We start from the raw sequence: 24,872 nt of genomic DNA, 5'->3' as shown, positions 1-24,872 counted from the left end.
ACTTACGCAGATCCCAAATACACATCAGCAGGTACCAGAAGGTAAGAAAAGTTGGTTTTGCATAATACTGCAAAACAAAACGCAAGATAATGTCTCCTAATAGGTGCCATTTTGCGCATATATGTGTGTACATTAATATATATACATATGTGTCTGTGTGTATGTATGTATGTATGTGTATATATACAGTGGGGTAAAAAAGTATTTAGTCAGCCACCCATTGACAATCAATGGGTGGCTGACTAAATACTTTTTTGCCCCACTGTATATATATATATATAATGTGTATACGATATAAAAATGAAGAATAATCATTGTTTTTATGGCTTTTCCCCCCTGTACAATGCATGCGCATCATGAGACTGTGCTGAAATGTGTGTGTTTTTGACAGACGCAGTTATGTGGGCGTGGAGCTGGTGCAGTGGCTGTGTGAGCAGTGTGTTTACGTCCGATGTCGGACCGCCGCCGCGCGTGTCTGGCAGGTGCTGCTGGAGCTGGGAGTCCTTCTGTCCGGTAGTCCCTCATTTATTTATGGGCCACTCCACTTGCTTGTTGTAACTCTTAAAATAAACTTGCTTCATTTCCAGTGGACCAGCGAGTGGTCTTCTCCGACTCCAACACGTACTACCAGTTCAGTTTCGAGGAGTGCGACTCGACCGCCTGTGAGTTTCGTGCCAACGAGGGGGATTGGCCAGAGGCTGTTAGGCTCCTCCTTCAACTTGCTCCATACGTTCAATTTCGCTCAGGAGACCGAAACAACAGCCCGTAAGTTTGAAGTAAAGTCTTCCTGTACAGTAAATAGATTAATTAAGCTTGGGGTAGATGGCGATTAATTACATGCGTGAATCATTGGTTGGGTTGTTTGTAGGGTTATACGGTATACCGATACTAGTATAGTACAAATGAATCACATTTGGTACAAATTAGTTGCATGAACATTTTAACGTGAAAATACTGAACATGTTGTAAACAGAAGCATTCAACATTGCCTCATTCACAAGTTTAGTGTTCATGTTAATGACACACATGATCTCAAATAACTAAAGTACCAAAAGGATCGATATTCTGAATTAGGGCTGGGCGATATGGCCTTTTATTAATATCTCAATATTTTTAGGCCATGTCATGATACACGATATATATCTGGATATTTTGCCTCAGCCTTGAATGAACACTTGAGGCATATAATCACAGCAGTATGATGATTCTATGTGTCTACATTAAAACATTCTTCTTCATACTGCATTAATATATGCTCCTTTTAAACTTTCATGCAGAGAGGGAAATCACAACTAAGTCAATTTAGCAAAAGTGTATTTATTAAACAGTTATTAAGCAGTGGCACAAACACTCATGTCATTTCCAAAACAGAAAGTACATTTAAAAACAAGCTATTAGTGCACTTTTTTGCATGATGTCACTAAGATGAAATATCAAAACAACACTAAATTAAAGTGCACTTTTTGTACAGAACGCCACTACAATATTTAAAAAAAAAAAATAAAGTGCAATTTTGTGCATGATGTCACACAAGATATTTCAATAAGTGTCATATATCGCCCAGCCCTATTCTGAATTGAGAATCGATATTTGAGCGGAAAGATCTGGCATCGGCGGTATCAATATTTCAGTATCGATCCACACATCCCTAGTAGTATTTGCCATTAAAAAGTGTTAATACTGTAAGTATTGTACTTATTACACACAAGCTGTTTGATCGTAACGTGCATCTAATTAGGAGTTTTCATTATCGAATTTGGAGGTGCTGAAATTGCCATCTAAAATTGTTAATGCTAATCAGTAGTATGTCAATGGAAAATCCCATATAAATTAGCATCGAGCTAGCATGTTTTTAAAAAGTGGTGTCTTACTGTACGTTTGAGCGTTTTCTATCATGCGCATTTGCTTTGTTGGCATGGAAAATATATAGTTATGGGCCTGCTGCATTGCAAGCGGCCCATATTAGTATTGCTCATACTTCAACTTTTATTATTATAGTTCCGCACGTTTCTCTTACGGTTAATACGAGACAAAACGGCCGACAAACCCCCACATATGCTACGTCGTCAGAAAGGTCTCGTTCGCGCCGACAGCGGTACTTTAAGTTGGGAACATTTCGCGTTACGCTATTCACAAATAAATACAAAAATTGGCCAATTTAAAGACCTACTGAAAGCCACTACTAGCGACCACGCAGTCTGATAGTTTATATATCAATGATGAAATCTTAACATTGCAACACATGCCAATACGGCCGGGTTAACTTATAAAGTGCAATTTTAAAATTCCCCCCACACTTCCGGTTGAAAAACTCCTTTGGATATGATTTATGCGCGTGACGTCACAAAATCCACGGAAGTGGTTGTACCCCATCTGACCCGATATAAAAACCTCTTGTTTTCTTCGACAAAATTCCACAGTATTGTGGACATCTGTGTTGGTGAATCTTTTGCAATTTGTTTAATGAACAATGGAGGCTGCAAAGAAGAACGCTGTTGGTGGGATCGATCGGTGTATTAGCGGCTAAGTATAATACTTACAGCAACACAACAAGGACTACTTACTACGCCTAGCCGATGCTTGCCGCCAAACCCACGGATGAAGTCCTTCGTCGCGCCGTCGATCGCTGGAACGCAGGTGAGCACGGCTGTTGATGGGCAGATGAGGGCTGGCTGGCGTAGGTGGAGCGCTAATGTTTTTATCATAGTTCTGTGAGGTCCGGTTGCTAAGTTGCTAAATTAGCCTTAGCGTCGTTAGCAACAGCATTGTTAAGCCTTACCAGGCTGAGAATTTTTAACCGTGTAGTTACATGTCCATGGTTTAATAGTATTGTTGATCTTCTGTCTATCCTTCCAGTCAGGGATGTATTTATTTTGTTTCTATCTTAATTTGAGAACGATGCTATCACGTTAGCTCAGTAGCTAAGTGTGTCAACGATGTATTGTCGTGGAGATAAAAGTCACTTTAAATGTCCATTTCACGTGCCCGACTCTCATTTTCAAGAGGATATAGTATCCGAGGTGGTTTAAAATACATATCCGTGATCCACAATAGAAAAAGGAGAGAGTGTAGAATCCAATGAGCCAGCTTGTACCTAAGTTACGGTCAGAGCGAAAAAAGATACGTCCATCACTGCCTCTCTAGTCATTCACTGTAACGTTCCTCATCTACGAATCTTTCATCCTCGCTCAAATTAATGGGGTAATCGTCGCTTTGTCGCTCCGAATCTCTCTCGCTCCATTGTAAACAACGGGGAATTGTGAGGAATACTAGCTCCTGTGACGTCACGCTACTTCCGGTACAGGCAAGGCTTTTTTTTATCAGCGAGCCAAAGTTGCGAACTTTATCGTCGATTTTCTCTACTAAATCCTTTCAGCAAAAATATGGCAATATCGCGAAATGATCAAGTATGACACATAGAATGGATCTGCAATTCCTGTTTAAATAAAAAAAATTCATTTCAGTAGGCCTTTAAGGGGTACATAACCTTTTAATAGATGATTGCTTTGAGACAAACGCCAAAAAGACAAGATTACCTCCTCTTGTAGCTCAGCCATACTTTCACGTAGCTCGGTGCTTAACATCTCGTTTTGTTCACACGCTTGTGTACTTTAACCCATTTTTACGTCCTATTTTTGGTTTTGGCTGGATGGCAATCGGAAGGAAGGCTAGCATTGTTCCTCATTTTGTATAGTTACACTTAAAACTCACGGATTCGGACACTCTGCACCATCTTCAAAGTACGGCGGCTTCCTATAAAAGTACCGAATTTGGTACCCATCCCTCTTTATTGATGTATATGTAGGAGAGTGGATTGGATGACGTGAAAAAGAGTTGCTTAAAGGCTCACCTGGAAAGTTGTACTCTGATTTGGGGCTTTTGCTTTTTTTTTTTTTTTTTTTTCAATGTTGCATGTCTGTGAAAAAGCTAAGCATCCATGCTGGAGTTTGTAGCGGCGCCGTGCACCCGAGGAAGTTCTCTGATATATTCCCTCCCACGTTCCCCGATATCTTCCTCAAATCCCAGCGAGAATCCAAATCCCTTTTTAGAGTTCTAAATCCTCGGTGTGCTTATGTGACACACACACACGCACACACACACACACACACACGCAGAGGATGTCAGCTAAAGTTCCCTGCGTCTCCTTTACCGCGTGTGGGATCCCTGCTGAGGCTGCCACTGAACTCAATCTGTCACTCATATAAATGAACAAAAGTAGTGCATGTGACGTTTAAACAAAAAAACCCCCCATCAGACATCAGCTTTTTCATTGAGCCTAAAAAGGTGTCCAGACATCCTGAGTGCTTAAAGGCAAGGGCGCTGAATGTCTCTGTTCATTTAATACTGTCAAGACTTCAGGTGTAACCGACAAGTATGGCTATATTTTGCAAAGTGCACCTTTTTTTTTTTTTGCAGGGCCACTGTCAGATGTGTTGAATGGTTTCATGAACTGGTCTCTTGCGTGCTAAGGCAGCAGTAACGAGCCTTCGGTTGGTGCAAATCATCTTTCTTAGTTTAGTAGTATCCCACTGTAGAGGTTTTCCCTCTACAGTTTGAATGAAGTCTTTTATTGACATAAACCCCTGGGGGTGGCTTGCTTTCCAGGAATATATGTATGACTTTCCAGTCGGGCGTGTCTCACTCTGTGCGTGTCCGTGCGTCTGCTCACCTCCAACTCCAACAACATGTCTCGCTCCGGCTGCTGCTAATAAGGGCGACAGGTGATTAGATAACCATCCCCAGCTGGGCAATCCACTCACCTGCCGCTGGCTTCGAGGCCGGTCCTTACACACCCCGCAGACCCCCCCCCCCCCTACCCACACACACACACCCACGTACCTTATTTTTTGGACTATAAGGCGCACTTAAAATCCTTTCATTTTCTCAAAAATCGACAGTGCGCCTTATAACCCGGTGCGCCTAATGTACGGAATAATTCTGGTTGTGCTTACCGACCTCAAAGCAATTTTATTTGGTACATGGTGTGATGATGAGTGTGACCAGTAGATGGCAGTCACACATAAGAGATACGTGTAGACTGCACTATGACGCCAGTAAACAACACCAAAACTTTAAATGTTCCATTGAAAATAAAGAACATTACAAACGGCACTCAATAATCTGTCAAAATGTTTTAGTACGACGCTGAAGCCGCACCACTTGATGGATTGTCGGCCCATTACGGCTACCATAGTCAGAGATACAAGTATTATTATGGTGTGTCATGATCTGCGGTCTGGATTAAGTTTTTGTTATTTTTTGGACTATTTTAGTTCCTGTTTGCGCTCCCTCGTTTGTTTTAGTTTCCATGACGACTTATGATTTTCACCAGTCTCTTGCGTTCGGGTCACACCTGTCTCTAATTAAGAGAGACTATTATTTAAGCCTGTTGTTGCCAGTTCAGTGTTTCCCATAAACTGCCAAGATACCTGTGGCGGTGGGGGCGTGGCTATGGGCGTGGTCACCATGACATCATCGAGTAATTTGCATAATTTACTACAATGATATGATTTTCTCTAAAAAGGCTCAAAAAATGTATACTTACTAATTAATAATAACAGTTTTGTTTTAAACGTCCGTCCATCCATCCATTCATCCATTTTACAATATAATTACAACACTTTATGTACATATTTATATACAGATTTGAACAATAAGTTATTCACTGAAATATATTTATTAATTGTGGTTCTTACAAAAAATATATCTTATAAAATATAAAAGCTAAAATGTCTCATAAAGCTCTGCCCCGTTAATTAGTGCATATTAAATAATTTAACTTTAGCCTACTACTACAACCATATTATTTACCAGCAACATAAAGTGAAACAGAGGCAGAGGTGTCCTGCCACAGTCAGTAACAAATAAACAGAAAACAGTAGTGGTGGTAGATAGACACAGAGCTTCATCAAACATCTGATCCACTGAACAAAGAGCTCCAAAAATGTTGAACTTTAGACTCCCATCAGTTTTACTCCCTACACTTAACCATGTGTTTCCTACTGCCTGCAGACTTTGCACCCTTTGTTATATACACATGTTGTGTTTCTAATATAAATACATTTAATAAAGTCAAATACAAATAAGGCAACAAGAGAAGTATCCTCCACTTCTCTTTTGTAAAGTAAATCTGAACAGCCGATATGGGCATCTACATCAACTATATGATTTGCCTGAGAAGCTGGACAGGACAAAAAAAAAAAAACTTTTTTTTTTTTTTTTTAAATTTGTGGCGGACGTAATTCTTTCGTGGCGGGCCGCCACAAATAAATGAATGTGTGGGAAACACTGCAGTTAGTCGGTCTGGCGACATTGCTCTTGTCATGTTCTTTTCATGCCATAGTTCATGCTATTCATGCGATTGTTTCATGCTCTTTTCTTGCTTCATGCCATGCCAAGTAAGTTTTGTTTATTCATGCCACAGTTAGCGAGTTTTTGTTTTGCCCTGTCCATAGTTTACGCTAAGTGTTAGTTTTTTCCTGCGCTAAGTTGTGCCTTCGCCTTGTGCGCCTTTTTTGTTGGTACCTGTTTGAGAGTGATTATTAAATTAGACTTAGACTTAGACTTCCTTTTTATTGTCATTCAAATATGAACTTTACAGCACAGATAAGAACGAAATTTCGTTACATAAGCTCATGGTAGTGCAGGAAAAAAAAAAGCAATAAGGTGCATATATAAATAAATAAATATATATAAATAATATATATATATAATATATATATATATAAAATAAATAAATATATATAAATATACATAACTAAATAAATAGATTACTGTACAGATAAATATATTGCACTTTTTCACATGCGTCCACGTTTATGGATGCATGTTATATTGTCTTTTTTATTCCAGAGAGTTAATCCATTTTGGGGGGAGTTCAGAGGATAATTTAATAATGATGCGTTTAAGAGTCTTACGGCCTGAGGGAAGAAGCTATTACAGAACGTGGAGGTTCTGCTTCGGAGGCTGCGGAACCTCTTCCTAGAGTCCAGCAGTGAAAACAGTCCTTGGTGGGGTGTGGGAGGAGTCTTTGCAGATTTTCTGAGCCCTGGTCAGGCAGCGGCTTTTTGCGATCTCCTGGATAGGAGGAAGAGGAGTCCTGATGATCTTTTCCGCCGTCCTCACCACTCTCTGGAGAGACTTCCAGTCTGAGGCATTGCAGGCTCCAGTCTTAAATATGTTCCTACCTGCTACCGTTGTCCGGAAAAGTCAGTTTGCGTCCTGGGAGAACAATCCTCGCAGTAAGCCGCGAAAACCCCCACGTCGGGACATGGTGTGTGTATAAGGACCGCAAAATGGCACCCATTGGCAGACATATTATCTGGCGTTTTGTTTCACAATATTATGCAAAAGCAACTTTTCTTACCTTCTGGTACCTGCTGATGTGAATTTGAGATCTGCATAAGTGCTGAAAATTTGCGCACGTCCGCCATTGTAGTCCGTGCCGATTCCGTAGTCGATAAGCATCTTCTTTTTCTCTATCTTCTTGTTATGTGACATTTACCCTCCGCTGTTGCCATTTCTAATATAAAGTAGTGTAAAGTTCTTACTTCTACACTACCATTCAAAAGTTTGGGGTCACATTGAAATGTCCTTATTTTTGAAGGAAAAGCACTGTACTTTTCAATGAAGATAACTTTAAACTAGTCTTTACTTTAAAGAAATACACTCTATACATTGCTAATGTGGTAAATGACTATTCTAGCTGCAAATGTCTGCTTTTTGGTGCAATATGTACATAGGTGTATAGAGGCCCATTTCCAGCAAGTATCACTCCAGTGTTCTAATTAGGGATGTCCGATAATGGCTTTTTGCCGATATCCGATATGCCGATATTGTCCAACTCTTTAATTACCGATACCGATATCAATCAATACCGATATCAACCGATATATACAGTCGTGGAATTAACACATTATTATGCCTAATTTGGACAACCAGGTATGGTGAAGATAAGGTACTTTTTTAAAAAATGAATAAAATAAGATAAATAAATTAAAAACATTTTCTTGAATAAAAAAGAAAGTAAAACAATATAAAAACAGTTACATAGAAACTAGTAATTAATGAACATTTGTAAAATTAACTGTTAAAGGTTAGTACTATTAGTGGAGCAGCAGCACGCACAATCATGTGTGCTTACGGACTGTATCCCTTGCAGACTGTATTGATATATATTGATATATAATGTAGGAACCAGAATATTGATAACAGAAGGAAACAACCCTTTTGTGTGAATGAGTGTAAATGGGGGAGGGAGGTTTTTTGGGTTGGTGCACTAATTGTAAGTGTATCTTGTGTTTTTTATGTGGATTTAATAAAATTAAAAATAAAAATAAATTAAAAAAAACCGATACTGATAATAAAAAAACCGATACCGATAATTTCCGATATTACATTTTAACGCATTTATCGGCCGATAATATCGGCAGACCGATATTATCGGACATCTCTAGTTCTAATGGTACAATGTGTTTGCTCATTGGCTCAGAAGGCTAATTGATGATTAGAAAACCCTTGTGCAATCATGTTCACACATCTGAAAACAGTTTAGCTCGTTACAGAAGCTACAAAACTGACCTTCCTTTGAGCAGATTGAGTTTCTGGAGCATCACATTTGTGGGGTCAATTAAACGCTCAAAATGGCCAGAAAAAGAGAACTTTCATCTGAAACTCGACAGTCTATTCTTGTTCTTAGAAATGAAGGCTATTCCACAAAATTGTTTGGGTGACCCCAAACTTTTGAACGGTAGTGTATCTGTCAGTAAACTCGCCATGAAAGCGCTAAAACATACCGGTGTAGTGAGTTTACATTATTCACCCAAGGAACTTTAGTTATTAGAGCGTTCCGGTCGGACGGTTTTTCACGGTACACATCTCGGGCGTTGTTGTTGTTGCACTAGTGAGCCACGGATGAGGAGATGCTGCTCCGTTATTGATTGAAGTAAAGTGTGAATGTCATTAACACAGTTAGCTCCATCTTTTGACACTTTTTCAACCCCAGTCCTTGCACGCTACACCGCTACAACAAAGATGACGGGGAGAAGACGCTGTCGAAGGTGAGCCACGTAAATAAGACCGCCCACAAAACGGCGCATCCTGAAGCGACTGTCAGAAAGCGACTTGAAGATGATGTGTAAAACATCATCTATGCAACATTTTGAGCAAAGAACCACCATTGCATGTTATGTAGACCACAAGGAAGTCTTTTAAATGTAGAAAAAATAATATGACCCCTTTAATGCGCCTTGTAATCCAGTGCGCCTTTTGTATGAAAATAGACCTGACTAGACCCGCTCATCGGCAGTGCGCCTTGTAATCCGGTGCGCCCTATGGTCCAGAGAATACGCTACCTGTTCATAAGCACATTATAATGGGACTTTTTGTGAATGTAGCTTAAACACATCTCCTACGCTGCAGAGAATGGGTTTTTTGCGACTGTTCAGTAAAAGATTATCCACAAATCTGGTGACTTTTCTGGTGTTTTTGGACACTTTTGGAAACTCACATGATTTCCTTTGCAGTTCTACACGTTTGCATAGCTGCTCATTAGAGATGTCCGATAATATCGGCCTGCCGATATTATCGGCCGATATATGCGTTAAAATGTAATATCGGAAATTATCGGTATCGTTTTTTTTATTATCTGTATCGTTTTTTGTTTGTTTTTTTTTGGTTTTTTTTAATTAAATCAACATAAAAAACACAAGATACACTTACAATTAGTGCACCAACCCAAAAAACCTCCCTCCCCCATTCACACTCATTCACACAAAAGGGTTGTTTCTTTCTGTTATTAATATTCTGGTTCCTACATTATATATCAATACAGTCTGCAAGGGATACAGTCCGTAAGCACACATGATTGTGCGTGCTGCTGGTCCACTAATAGTACTAACCTTTAACAGTTAATTTTACAAATTTTCATTAATTACTAGTTTCTATGTAACTGTTTTTATATTGTTGTACTTTCTTTTTTATTCAAGAAAATGTTTTTAATTTATTTATCTTATTTTACTAATTTTTAAAAAAAGTACCTTATCTTCACCATACCTGGTTGTCCAAATTAGGCATAATAATGTGTTAATTCCACGACTGCATATATCGGTGGATATCGGTATCGGTTGATATCGGTATCGGTAATTAAAGAGTTGGACAATATCGGATATCGGCAAAAAGCCATTATCGGACATCCCTACTGCTCATCGCTTCTTTCCTCCCACAGCGTCCTTAAAAATGACATGCAAATGCATCGTGGCCAATTATGCAAATTATACAATTGCATCGTTCCTCATTGTTATGGAAAAGATTCCTTTTTTTAGTTTTGATTTAGTTCGGTCTCGGCCTGGGAGTGTCCTATAAAATGCATTTACCGTATCTGATGTCTTCCTTTTTATCCTGACTGCTGGCCCAAGCAATTGATGTCCTCCGCACAGAAGAGATTACGTATTCAACATTCTCACTCCGTCTGGCGCTTTCACCGGGCCGCTGTTTTCTCTTTTTGATTGCTGCATTGTGGCTCCGCTGGCACCTGCTGTCTGTTCACCTCGCACGCTCCCTCGCCGGTCTTGTCCTCCGCCTGTCTCCGTGTTAAAGAGGACATCTGTACATTAACAGGATTGATATATGTACAGTCGTGGTCAAAAGTGTACATACACTTGTAAAGAACATCATGTCATGGCTGTCTTGAGTTTCCAATCATTTCTACAACTCTTATTTTTTTGTGACAGAGTGATTGGAGCACATACTTGTTGGTCACAAAAAACATTCATGAAGTTTGCTTCTTTTATGAATTTATTATGGGTCTACTGAAAATGTGAGCAATCAAAAGTATACATACAGCAATGTTAATATTTGCTTACATGTCCCTTGGCAAGTTTCACTGCAATAAGGCGCTTTTGGTAGCCATCCACAAGCTTCTGCTTGAATTTTTGACCACTCCTCTTGACAAAATTGGTGCAGTTCAGCTAAATTTGTTGGTTTTCTGACTTGTTTCTTCAGCATTGTCCACACGTTTAAGTCAGGGCTTTGGGAAAGCCATTTAAAACCTTAATTGTAGCCTGATTTAGCCATTCCTTTACCACTTTTGACATGTGTTTGGGGTAGGGGTGTAACGGTACACAAAAATTTCGGTTCGGTACGTACCTCGGTTTAGAGGTCACGGTTCGGTTCATTTTCGGTACAGTAAGAAAACAACAAAATATACATTTTTGGGTTATTTATTTACCAAATTTGCAAAATCTTCCACTAAAAATATTTGTCTTAGTGGAGTATTTGATGTGAAGTAATGGGAACCTTGGATAGGTCAATAATTCATAATAACAATGATTTTGATTCAATATTATGTTTTGAGCAATGACAGTTTGAAAGAAAAAAAAACAGCTTTGTTTTATTAGTCAACATTGCAACTTTTTTAAATTACATTTAACCTTTAAGCTTTTTTATTTCACTTTTGTTATGTTTTTTTTTTATTTTAATAGTATTTTTAGAATGTGCCGTGGGCCTTTAAAACATTAGCTGTGGGCCGCAAATGGCCTCCGGGGCACACTTTTGACACCCCTGCTATAGATAATAAAAAATTAAATGTGATAAATCTATGGATAAAAAGCAGAGCCTGGCGACGCATGCGCGTTTATCATAACTCTCTCTCTCTCTCTCTGTCTCTGCCCCTCCCTCACCAATGCTGCTGCGCGCACAATTTGTTTTGTTTTTAACCCCTTCTTAACCCTGGACGTACATTGAGAATACACGCAGCCCTAACTCAAAATGCCGGACATTTGAGGCATTTAAGAAACTCAGCCGCAAAAGAGGACATGTCCGGTGAAAAGAGGACGTATGGTCAGTCTATCCTAGCCCGTTAGCTGCTAGCATGCCGTGTGTTGTGCCTCGGTGTGCATTGTTTACACAACGTGCGTTACGCTACTTAATATGTCCGTGTGGAAACTCGTTCGGTACATCTCTGAACCGGAACCCCCGTACCGAAACGGTTCAATACAAATACACCCCTAGTTTGGGGTCATTGTCCTGTTGGAACACCCAACTGCGCCGAAGACCCAACCTCCGGGCTGAGGATTTCAGAATCAGAATAGTTTTATTGCCATTGTTTGAGAACAGGTTCACAAACTAGGAATTTTTCTTTTAAGTTGTCTTGAAGAATTTGGAGGTAGTCCTCCTTTTTCATTGTCCCATTTACTCTCTGTAAAGCAGCAGTTCCATTGGCAGCAAAACAGTCCCAGAGCATAAAACTACCACCACCATTCTTGGCGGTAGGAATGGTGTTCCTGGGATTAAAGGCCTCATCTTTTCTCCTCCAAACATATTGCTGGGTATTGTGGCCAAACAGCTCCATTTTCGTTTCATCTGACCACCAAACTTTCCTCCAGAAGGTCTTATTTATGTCAGATGAATCAAAAATTGAGCTGTTTGAAATGAAAAAACGTATTGGTAGTCTCCACGTTGACGTTACTGTAAAACTCAGCGCACAAAGGAAAATCCATTAAATTAGAATTAAATAGAAATCATGTTATTGCAACACTACAGTTTGGTATAAACCGGAAGAAAGCAATGGAACCATACAGGGTATAGGTTGGCTCTTTTTCCGATAGCTTAATGCTAACATACAATGGACGACCCCATTGACAGGCTAACAGAAATTAGCACCGTGGTCGTTTCAAACTTGTAAAAACGTGGAAAAATTGGATTTTAATGGAACAAATTTAACATAAAACGGCAAATACATTTCGACTTTGAGTCTTATAGTCACCAAACTCTTGTCTAGACGAACATTGACCGCTAACGTTTCACTGCCACAGTATGCTGCTCTCCGCACTCAGTGAGTGCACTGCTGAAAGCCTTTTGCTCAAATCTCTAAAAAACTCTAATTTTAAAATGCATAATGTCGTCAGTGTTTTGTGGAACATGATTCACATTTAACTAAAACTATCAAAAATATTCCAAAAAAAATATCACTTTTTTTCCACTTTTTCACTTAATTGACTTGCCACAAGTAAATGAATACATGGGAAACAGAATTTGGTATTGCAAGAAGATAAAACATATGTAAAACAATAATATGGAGCTTGTTACCATGCCAACGTTCCAACAGTTTTTTTTATACATAATACATATCTATGTAACATTTCAGCCTGTCTGAACAATAATGTCTTCCGTCTTAACTTTAACTTCAAGTAGGATAATTTACTGACGTGTTCGGTGGGAATAAATTATTGCCTAATGTATGTTTAGTCTTCTCGTGGCTCTTCATGCATCACAGCACCGTAAATGAATTATGAAAGAATACCCCACGGCGCATGATAAATCATCAATGCCGATATTCTATTCAAAATCTCGCTCTACATTAATTAGCCTTGCGAATATCTCAGTCCCATTTCATACAGTATGCAATTCAGCCATCGTGGCGAGAAAACGTCATATCAGTCACTGAGAACTTGCATCCTTTTGTCAGAGTTGCACATTTTATGACAAAAAATATCCCTTTTGCGCAAAACACAAATGTCCACTGCAGTGGATGTTGGTTCTGAAGCAAAAATAATTGACGAAATCGGTCGCCGATGACAGACAAAAGCGAACTTGCCCGTGTCTGAGCGACCAGTGAAATGATGAGAAAAACATCTCGAGTAAACAAAACACGTGAATAACTTTGTCAATTTGCAAAGTGGACCTTGATTATCATGGCCGTCAACTGTGATGCGAAAGGGAACTGCACTTTTTTTGGAATTTCCCCTTTTTTATTATTATGAGAGACAAGAACGTTTTTAAGGATTTTAAAGAGGATCAAAAATGCTTAGAAAATGCGGCTAATGGGAGTCACCGTTGTAGCATGCAAAGTCCTCTGAAACAACTTCAAAACCCTCTGTTTTGTATACACACTGCAAGTATATATATAGTGTAGTAACAGACACCTTCATAACAATATGTAATATGTACAATATACACACTGCAAGTATATATATAATGTAGTAACAGACACTTTCATAACAATATGTAATATGTACAATACACACACTGCAAGTATATATATAATGTAGTAACAGACACCTTCATAACAATATGTAATATGTACAATATACACACTGCAAGTATATATATAATGTAGTAACAGACACTTTCATAACAATATGTAATATGTACAATACACACACTGCAAGTATATATATAATGTAGTAACAGACACTTTCATAACAATATGTAATATGTACAATACACACACTGCAAGTATATATATAATGTAGTAACAGACACTTTCATAACAATATGTAATATGTACAATATACACACTGCAAGTATATATAATGTAGTAACAGACAGCTTCATAACAATATGTAATATGTACAATATACACACTGCAAGTATATATATATAATGTAGTAACAGACACCTTCATAACAATATGTAATATGTACAATATACACACTGCAAGTATATATATAATGAAGTAACAGACACCTTCATAACAATATGTAATATGTAAAATATACACACTGCAAGTATATATATATATATATATATATATATATATATATATATATATATATATATATATATATATATATATATATATATATATATATATATATATATATATATATATAATGTAGTAACAGACACCTTCATAACAATATGTAATATGTACAATATACACACTGAAAGTATATACAGTATATAATGTAGTAACAGACACTTTCATAACAGTATGTAATATGTACAATATACACACTGCAAGTATATATATAATGTAGTAACAGACACCTTCATAATAATATGTAATATGTACAATATACACACTGCAAGTATATATATAATGTAGTAACAGACACCTTCATAACAATATGTATTATGTACAATATACATACTGCAGGTATATATATAATGTAGTAACAGACACCTTCATAACAATATGTAATATGTACAATATACACACTGCAAGTATATATAATGTTGTAACAGACACCTTCATAACAATATGTAATATGTACAATATACACACTGCAAGTATATATATAATGTAGTAACAGACAGCTTCATAACAATATGTAATATGTACAATATACACACTGCAAGTATATATATATAATGTAGTAACAGACACCTTCATAACAATATGTAATATGTACAATATACACTCTGAAAGTATATACAGTATATAATGTAGTAACAGACACCTTCATAACAATATGTATTATGTACAATATACACACTGCAAGTATATATAATGTTGTAACAGACACCTTCATAACAATATGTATTATGTACAATATACACACTGCAAGTATATATAATGTTGTAACAGACACCTTCATAACAATATGTGTTATGTACAATATACACACTGCAAGTATATATATAATGTAGTAACAGACACCTTCATAACAATATGTAATATGTACAATATACATTTTTTTTGTATTGTTTCAGTTTGGTAAACTCACCAAGACATTACCGCAGAGTTTTTGAGTCCGACTGGAGAGCTAGCCTCTGCAGCCAGTGGGTCCATGACGATGACTTTTCTGTTTTGTTTGATTGGCCGTTTTACTGCCTTGTTACAGGTGCCGTTTGGAAACAATTAATAAACATTTACAAAGTATTTGACACCGGTGCGGTTAATATATGAAAATATTTTTCTCTTCCACAATGTTGTGTGTACGGCGAAAATACAAGTGCGCTCCATAACCCGGGATATACAGTACGGTAATACTTTTTTTTTAAAGGCCTACTGAAAGCCACTACTACCGACCACGCAGTCTGATAGTTCATAAATCAATGATGAAATCTTAACATTGCAACACATGCCAATACGGCCGGGTTAACTTATAAAGTGACATTTTAAATTTCCCGCTAAACTTCCGGTTCGAAACGCCTCTGAGGATGACGTATGCGCTTGACGTCAATCATTGAAACGGAAGTATTCGGACACCATTGAAGTCAATACGAAATAGCTCTGTTTTCATGTCATTATTCCACAGTATTCTGGACATCTGTGTTGGTGAATCTGTTGCAATTTGTTCATTGCATTATGGAGAAAGAAGCTGAGCAAGCAAAGAAGAAAGTTGTCGGTGCGAAGTGTCTATTTTGCGAGGGTAGTCAGCAGCAACACGTACACAGCCGGCGCTTCTTTGTTTACATTCCCGAAAGATGCAGTCAAGATGGAAGAACTCGGACAACAGAGACTCTTACCAGGAGGACTTTGATTTGGATACACAGCTGCGCTTCCAAACATTTGATCGCTTGCTATAACTAGCTCGAGCTAGTAGCTAGGAGCTAGCATTAGGATTAATTTGTGGCATATTAAATATAAGCCTGGTTGTGTTGTGGCTAATAGAGTATATATATGTCTTGTGTTTATTTACTGTTGTAGTCATTCCCAGCTGAATATCAGGTCCCACCCGCGCGCTTCCAAACATTTAATTGCTTGCCAGTACGTGCGTGTCATGTACGTAACTTTGATTAAATATATAAGCTTTATGAACCTTGGGTTAGGTCAGGGGTCGGCAACCCGCGGCTCCGGAGCCGCATGCGGCTCCTTGACCACTCTGATGCGGCTCAGCTACATACATGCCGACCCCCCCCCCCCCCGATTTTCCCAGGAGATTGATGGATGTCAGTGTCTCTCATAAATTACTCCCAGGGAAAAAATAATCCTATTTACACTCTAATTACTAAATAAAGGGCGTGCCCTAATTGCACTGCAGTAATTGTCCTCTATAGCATTTACATACAGCGTGCCAGTCCAGCCACATGTTGCATGTTGTTATTACTTGCACACACAGGAGACAGCAAAGCATACTTAGTCATCAGCCACACAGCTTACACTGACGGTAGCCGTATCAAACAACTTTAACATTGTTACGTTACAAATATGCGCCACACTGTGAACCCACACCAAAAAAGAATGAAAAACACATTTCTGGAGAACATCCCACCGTAACACAACATAAACACAACACAACCATTACCCAGAATCCCATGCAGCCCTAACTCTTCCGGTCTACATTATACACCCCCGCTACCACCAAATCCCCCCACACATCAACAACACCCCCACCTCCCCCCCCCACCTCTCCGTGCGTTGGTTGGTTGAGCGGAAGAGTTAGGGCTGCATGGGATTCTGGGTATTGGTACCGTCAGTGTAAGATGTGTGGCTGCTGAGTTAGTACGCCTTGCTGTCACTTACGTGAGCAAGCTGAAATTGCATTCTACGTGTGGTCGAGCAGGTACACTGTTAGGGCAGACTGTAGAGGGCGCCAAATGCAGTGTCATCACGCTCTGATATTCGGGAGTCTCCCGGGAAAAGTGAGAGGGTTGGCAAGTATGACGCTATCAAGCACCATTATTTCAAAACTCGCGGGCTGCACTAACATCAAATTTCCACATTAAAGTGCGTGCCGGTGCGTGTGTCGGAGACCCCTGGTTAACATAGCACAAAGCATTTAAGCTTTGTATGCAGTGTTTTTCATTTTAAATTTTTTTGTGTGGCTCCCATTACTTTCTTTAATTTGTGAAACTTGCCAAAATGGCTCTTTGAGTGGCAAAGGTTGCCGACCCCTGGGTTAGGTGAACGGTTGTTTGGGCTGAGTGATTGTGTGTTGTGCAGGTGTTTGAATTGTATCGGCGGGTTATATATACGGGATCCCGTCCATATTACCCGCTCGAGCTATAACTAGCTCGAGCTAGTAGCTAGGAGCTAGGAGCTAGCATAACAAACACCTAGGTGTTTTTATGCGGGATTAATTTGTGGCATATTAAATATAAGCCTGGTTGTGTTGTGGCTAATAGAGTATATATATGTCTTGTGTTTATTTACTGTTGTAGTCATTCCCAGCTGAATATCAGGTCACCCCCGGCTCTCACAGCATCTTCCACTCCCCACTAGTCCTTCACTTGCACTTTCCTCATCCACAAATCTTTCATCCTCGCTCCAATTAATGGGGAAATCGTCGCTTTCTCGGTCCGAATCTCTCTCACTTCATGCGGCCATCATTGTAAACAATAGGGAACTTTGCGTATATGTTCAACTGACTACGTCACGCTACTTCCGGTAGGGGCAAGCCTTTTTTTTATCAGATACCAAAAGTTGCGATCTTTATCGTCGTTGTTCTATACTAAATCCTTTCAGCAAAAATATGGCAATATCGCGAAATGATCAAGTGTGACACATAGAATAGATCTGCTATCCCCGTTTAAATAAAAACATTTCATTTCAGTAGGCCTTTAATTGGGGAGCCACACATCCTGCAATGTGACAACACCTTGCAGCATGTCTCTATTATGACCAACATGGAGGCAGCATCAATGCTGCTTCTGTTGGCATCTACACCGCTCTTATGGTGACTCACATTTCCACACAAAAAACAGAGACTAGAACACTTGGCTGTCATGAAGCATGGTTTTGTAATTGTAAATATTAATGAATGAATGAAATGAAAAAGCACAGCAATTTCATTTAGTTCCGCACACACACACAGCCCTCCTCCTTCCTCACATAGTAACTATAGCAAGTCCCTCTGGGATCAGTTGGTGCTATCAGAATGATATGTAAATGTGCTCTGCATGTGTGTGTGAGGGGCCAACCAATCCAACCACTGCTTTTCTAAGTGAACACGTAAGGAGAAAGGGCCCTCGGGTGCAGTCTGCCCCTGTTGGAGACAAAAAACCTACAACCTTATGTTGTATTGCTGTGGGAATAATGCAGCGTATTATACACAGCACACACAATGCTGTTATACGTGTACATATTTACCAAGAGAAGGGAGGCAAATGTTTTATTATCTATTATACAAAACCCAAAAGCAGTGAAGTTGTCACGTCGTGTAAATGGTAAATAAAAACAGAATACAATGATTTGCAAATCCTTTTCAACTTATATTCAATTGAATAGACTGCAAAGACAAGATATTTAACGTTCCAACTGGAAAACTTTATTTTTTGTGCAAATATTAGCTCATTTGAAATTTGATGCCTGCAACATGTTTCAAAAAAGCTGGCACTAGTGGCAAAAAAGACTGAGAAAGTTGAGGAATACAGGTGAACAGGCAAATTGGGAACAGGTGGGTGCCATGATTGGGTATAAAAGCAGCTTCCATGAAATGCTCAGTCATTCACAAACAAGGACGGGGCGAGGGTCACCACTTTGTCAACAAATGCGTGAGCAAATTGTTTAGGGACAACATTTCTCAACCAGCTATTGCAAGGAATTTAGGGATTTCACCATCTGCGATCCGTAATATCATCAAAAGGTTCAGAGAATCTGGAGAAATCACTGCACGTAAGCAGCAAGGCTGAAAACCCACCTTGAATGCCTGTGAGCTTCGATTCTTCAGGCGGTGCTGCATCAAAAAGCGACATCAGTGTGTAAAGGATATCACCACATGGGCTCAGGAACACTTCAGAAAACCACTGTCAGTAACTACAGTTCGTCGCTACATCTGCAAGTGTAAGTTAAAACTCTACTATGCAAAGCCAGAGCCATTTATCAACAACACCCAGAAATGCCGCCGGCTTCGCTGGGCCCGAGCTCATCTAAGATGGACTGATGCAAAGTGGAAAAGTGTTCTGTGGTCTGACGAGTCCACATTTCAAATTGTTTTTGGAAACTGTGGATGTCGTATTCTCCGGACCAAAGAGGAAAAGAACCATCCGGATTGTTCTAGGCGCAAAGTGTAAAAGCCAGCATGTGTGATGGTTTGGGGGTGTATTAGTGCCCAAGGCATGGGTAACTTGCACATCTGTGAAGGCACCGTTAATGCTGAAAGTTACATACAGGTTTTGGAGCAACATATGTTGCCATCCAAGCAACGTTTCCATTGCCGCCCCTGCTTATTTCAGCAAGACAATGCCAAGCCACGTGTTACAACAGCGTGGCTTCATAGTAAAAGAGTGCGGGTACTAGACTGGCCTGCCTGTAGTCCAGACCTGTCTCCCATTGAAAATGTGTGGTGCATTATGAAGCCTAAAATACCACAATGGAGACCCCGGACTGTTGAACAACTTAAGCTGTACATCAAGCAAGAATGGGAAAGAATTCCACTTCAAAAACGTGTCTCCTCAGTTCCCAAACCTTTACTGAGTGTTGTTAAAAGGAAAGGCCATGTAACACAGTGGTAAAAACGCCCCTGTGACAACTTTTTTGCAATGTGTTGCTGCCATTACATTCTAAATTAATGATTATTTGCAAAAAAAAAAGAAGTTTCTCAGTGTGAACATGAAATATCTTATCTTTGCAGTCTATTCAATTGAATATAAGTTGAAAAGGATTTGCAAATCGTTGTATTCTCTTTTTATTTACCATTTACACAACATGACAACTTCACTGCTTTTGGGGTTTATATGACCAGTTAGTAGTGTTAGAATAATGGTTTCTAAAATTATCACAAAAACTTTGTGTTACATTGAGGGTCTGGTGAGATGACAAAAAATGTCTTTGAAACCTACCAAGTGTAAGGCTCGTAAAACTCCACTGTGTAGGGGGGGAAAGCAAGATGAAGGTGTTCCTGTGTTTTTTCATGTATGGTAATCGACAGAAAGATATTGTTCTAACTAGGGATGTCCGATAATATCGGCCTGCCGATATTATCGGCCGATAAATGCGTTAAAATGTAATATCGGAAATTATTGGTATCGTTTTTTTTTATTATCGGTATCGTTTTTTTTTTTTTTTTTTTTTTTTAATTAAATCAACGTAAAAAACACAAGATACACTTACAATTAATGCACCAACCCAAAACACCTCCCTCCTCATTCACACAAAAGGGTTGTTTCTTTCTGTTATTAATATTCTGGTTCCTACATTATATATCAATATATATCAATACAGTCTGCAAGGGATACAGTCCGTAAGCACACATGATTGTGCGTGCTGCTGCTCCACTAATAGTACTAACCTTTAACAGTTAATGTTACTCATTTTCATTAATTACTAGTTTCTATGTAACTGTTTTTATATTGTTTTACTTTCTTTTTTATTCAAGAAAATGTTTTTAATTTATTTATCTTATTTTATTTTATAATTTTTTTTTAAAAGTACCTTATCTTCACCATACCTGGTTGTCCAAATTAGACAGAATAATGTGTTAATTCCACGACTGTATATATCGGTTGATATCGGTATCGGTTGATATCGGTATCGGTAATTAAAGAGTTGGACAATATCGGAATATCGGATATCGGCAAAAAGCCATTATCGGACATCCCTAGTTCTAACCCAAGGACTTCAAAGCGGAGAGAAGACAGGATCTGCCCAATTTCCAGACGACCTCTTTTTGAACCTCCTTTTTGAACTGGTTTACGAACGTCTTTTTGAACTATTTTATTGACCTCTTTTGGAACTATTTTACGAACTCTTTTTGAACTGACCTTTTCTGTGAATTGTTTCCGTCCTTTTCTGTGAACTTTTTGCGACCTTTGTCCTTTGGAAACAGCGGCGGCCACGTGGTCGGGGAGGGTCCAAAATAAAAGGAGGAGGCGTGCAATCTTTTGGCAGAGCGTGCTGAGATACTGTACAAGGGTCTCCTCAATTGAGTCCAAATTGAATTCTGTCTCTGTTGAATTCTTTGCCTCTTGTCTTGTTTAATAGATGTCATCAGTGGTTGAACCTGACAAGTAGGGTTTTGCTGGACATAGAATAGAATAGAATCCCTTTATTGTCATTTTCAACATTAAGTGCCATCCATCAGGAAGAAGAAGAATCCTGTTAATCATTTTTAATAAAGTTGAACATGTTTATTTATTTCATTATGTTAATCACAGTTTACTCAACAATTATTCATGCAAACTTTATTGACTATTTATCAATGTATTTAGTTTGTTTGTGTACAAATTCAGTACAGGAAGTGATTAAATAAGCTCTGCTTCTTCCTAATAAAAAGAAAAAATATGGATATATAGCATATTGTAACTGTATGCATGTTTTGAAAAAAATCTAAACCATAATCATGAGTTGTTACAACCTCATCAATCGGTTCGTCAGCTCTGTCCTCTACTTTAAATGAACTTGCTTTGTGAAAAGTCACAAAAACGTGGAGCATTTTGTGCCATTGAAACAGAAAATAAGTTGCCTTCAGAAGTACTTTATTTAATCCCTGAGGGGAAATTGAGCCTTTTTTTTATTATTTTTTTTTTTTAGAAACAGAAATTAGTATTATTTATTAGGGATGTCCGATAATGGCTTTTTGCCGATATCTGATATTCCGATATTGTCCAACTCTTTAATTACCGATACCGATATCAACCGATACCGATATCAACCGATATATGCAGTCGTGGAATTAACACATTATTATGCCTAATTTGGACAACCAGGTATGGTGAAGATAAGGTACTTTTTAAAAAAATTAGTAAAATAAGATAAATAAATTAAAAACATTTTCTTGAATAAAAAAGAAAGTAAAACAATATAAAAACAGTTACATAGAAACTAGTAATTAATGAAAATGAGTAAAATTAACTGTTAAAGGTTAGTACTATTAGTGGACCAGCAGCACGCACAATCATGTGTGCTTACGGACTGTATCCCTTGCAGACTGTATTGATATATATTGATATATAATGTAGGAACCAGAATATTAATAACAGAAAGAAATGGGGGGAGGGAGGTTTTTTGGGTTGGTGCACTAATTGTAAGTGTATCTTGTTTTTTATGTTGATTTAATAAAAACAAAAAAACAAAAAACGATACAGATAATAAAAAAACCGATACCGATAATTTCCGATATTACATTTTAACGCATTTATCGGCCGATAATATCGGCAGGCCGATATTATCGGACATCCCTATTATTTATTAATTTTTAGTATTCAAATACATATGAAGGTTGTAGTTCTTGGTTTAGTAGAACAGGGGGTGCTATGGAGAGTGTTAAGGCTCTTATGGTTAGAAAAAGAAAGTGAAAGTGTGTGTTTGTGTGTGTCTTACAGGTCAGAGGAGGACTCTGAAGGAAACCGCGATGTGTGCAGTGAGATTCTGCAGATGAAAGCTCTGGAAAGGCTCACATCCACGGTGAGTGTCTGCTTTTAAACCGCTGGTTCTCAAACTTTTTTCACCAAGTGCACTGCAAAAAGTGAAATCTATGTAAGATGAAATATCTCAAATAAGGGTGATATTTGCTTATTTTCTGTCTAATAAGATCATTATTCTTACTAAGCAGATTTTATGTTGGAGTCTTTTACTTGTTTTAAGGGTTTTGGTCCTAAATGATCTCAGTAAGATATTACAGCTTGTTGCTAAGATGTTATCCAATCCAATTCACTTTAATTATATAGCACATTTACACAACAAGAATGTTTCCAAAGTGCTGCACAGCCATGTTAAAAACAATATTAAAAAACAATATTATGCTACACCAATGACTGAATAAAAACAAAGAATAAGTGAATAGAAAACCAATACAAAAACAATATAAAAAATAAATATGATTAAAAATAGGGATGTCCGATAATATCGGCCTGTCGATATTATCGGCCGATAAATGCGTTAAAATGTAATATCGGAAATTATCGGTATCGGGTTTTTTTTCTGTATCGGTTTTAAAAAAAAAAAAATTTATTAAATCAACATAAAAAACACAAGATACACTTACAATTAGTGCACCAACCCAAAAAACCTCCCTCCCCCCATTTTTTTCTGTTATCAATATTCTGGTTCCTACATTATATATCAATATATATCAATACAGTCTGCAAGGGATACAGTCCGTAAGCACACATGATTGTGCGTGCTGCTGGTCCACTAATAATACTAACCTTTAACAGTTAATTTTACTCATTTTCATTAATTACTAGTTTCTATGTAACTGTTTTGATATTGTTTTACTTTCTTTTTTATTCAAGAAAATGTTTTTAATTTAGTTATCTTATTTTATAATTTTTTTTAAAAAGTACCTTATCCTCACCATACATGGTTGTCCAAATTAGGCATAATAATGTGTTAATTCCACGACTGCATATATCGGTTGATATCTGTATCGGTTGATATCGGTATCGGTAATTAAAGAGTTGGACAATATCGGAATATCGGATATCGGCAAAAAGCCATTATCGGACATCCCTAATTAAAAACGATTTTAAAGGATAAAACCAATTTAAACAGTAAAATAGACATCAAAATGTATTAAAAAAAACACAGAGGACAGAAGACCACACAACTCACGTAGTGTTAAAAGCCAAAGAATATTATGACCTATATTGAGTAAAACATGCTTGAAACTAGAATATCAACTGTTGCAAAGCTGTGTCAACACTCACAAGTATAAAACTACTTTTTTTAAAGTAATCATTTCTTATTTCAAGCATGAAAAAAATAAATCATGATTTTGACACAATTGTGTCTCATAATTAAAACAGATGACAGCCAAATGGACTTTGCTGTTTTATTTTCAATGAAACAATAGAAAATACGTACTCATATAGTAGTACAGTTGGCACAGTACAGTAAACTGACAGTTAATATTTAAACATTTAACATTTCAAACAATTTTGAACAGAAATAGTTCATGCACATTCAGATAAATTCCTCAAAATTACAATTAAAAAAATGTTGGCCGGGGGCCGGGCTGTATATATGCGCACTAATTGACTGAAAGAGCACACACTTGGCGCGATGATGTCATGTTATCCATGGAAAAATGCATTTTTAGACAATATGATTTGCCTGAGCGGCTAGGAGACCCCGAGAGTAACAAGATGTTGCCTTGTTGCCTTTCCATTAAGAACAATAAATTAGTTTTTAGTATAAGTTTGCTGGTTTCAAGAAATGTAATGCCGAGCGCATATAATTATGTCAAGATAATGGCACTAGCATTTACTTCATTTAAAAATATTTTTCAACATATTGTGCAAAAGGGTCTATTTTTTTTCTACCA

At 37.9% G+C, this 24,872-nt stretch overlaps 1 protein-coding gene across 2 annotated transcripts in view; it reads left to right on the top strand.

The window, feature by feature from the left end:
- LOC133635949 (rap guanine nucleotide exchange factor 5-like) overlaps positions 1–24,872 on the top strand; it is a 181,950-nt gene that overhangs the window by 49,936 nt on the left and 107,142 nt on the right. For both annotated transcript variants that reach the window (XM_062029446.1, XM_062029447.1), the window contains exons 4-6: positions 392–513; positions 588–765; positions 22,930–23,011. In XM_062029446.1, coding sequence (XP_061885430.1) covers positions 392–513; positions 588–765; positions 22,930–23,011 — 382 coding nt within the window. The remainder of the gene's footprint in view (positions 1–391; positions 514–587; positions 766–22,929; positions 23,012–24,872) is intronic.

This window comes from Entelurus aequoreus, linkage group LG20 (assembly GCF_033978785.1).
Source record: "Entelurus aequoreus isolate RoL-2023_Sb linkage group LG20, RoL_Eaeq_v1.1, whole genome shotgun sequence".
Taxonomy (NCBI): Eukaryota; Metazoa; Chordata; class Actinopteri; order Syngnathiformes; family Syngnathidae; genus Entelurus; species Entelurus aequoreus.
Note: the sequence above shows the minus strand (reverse complement) of the source record. Positions and strands in the feature narration are given on the sequence as shown.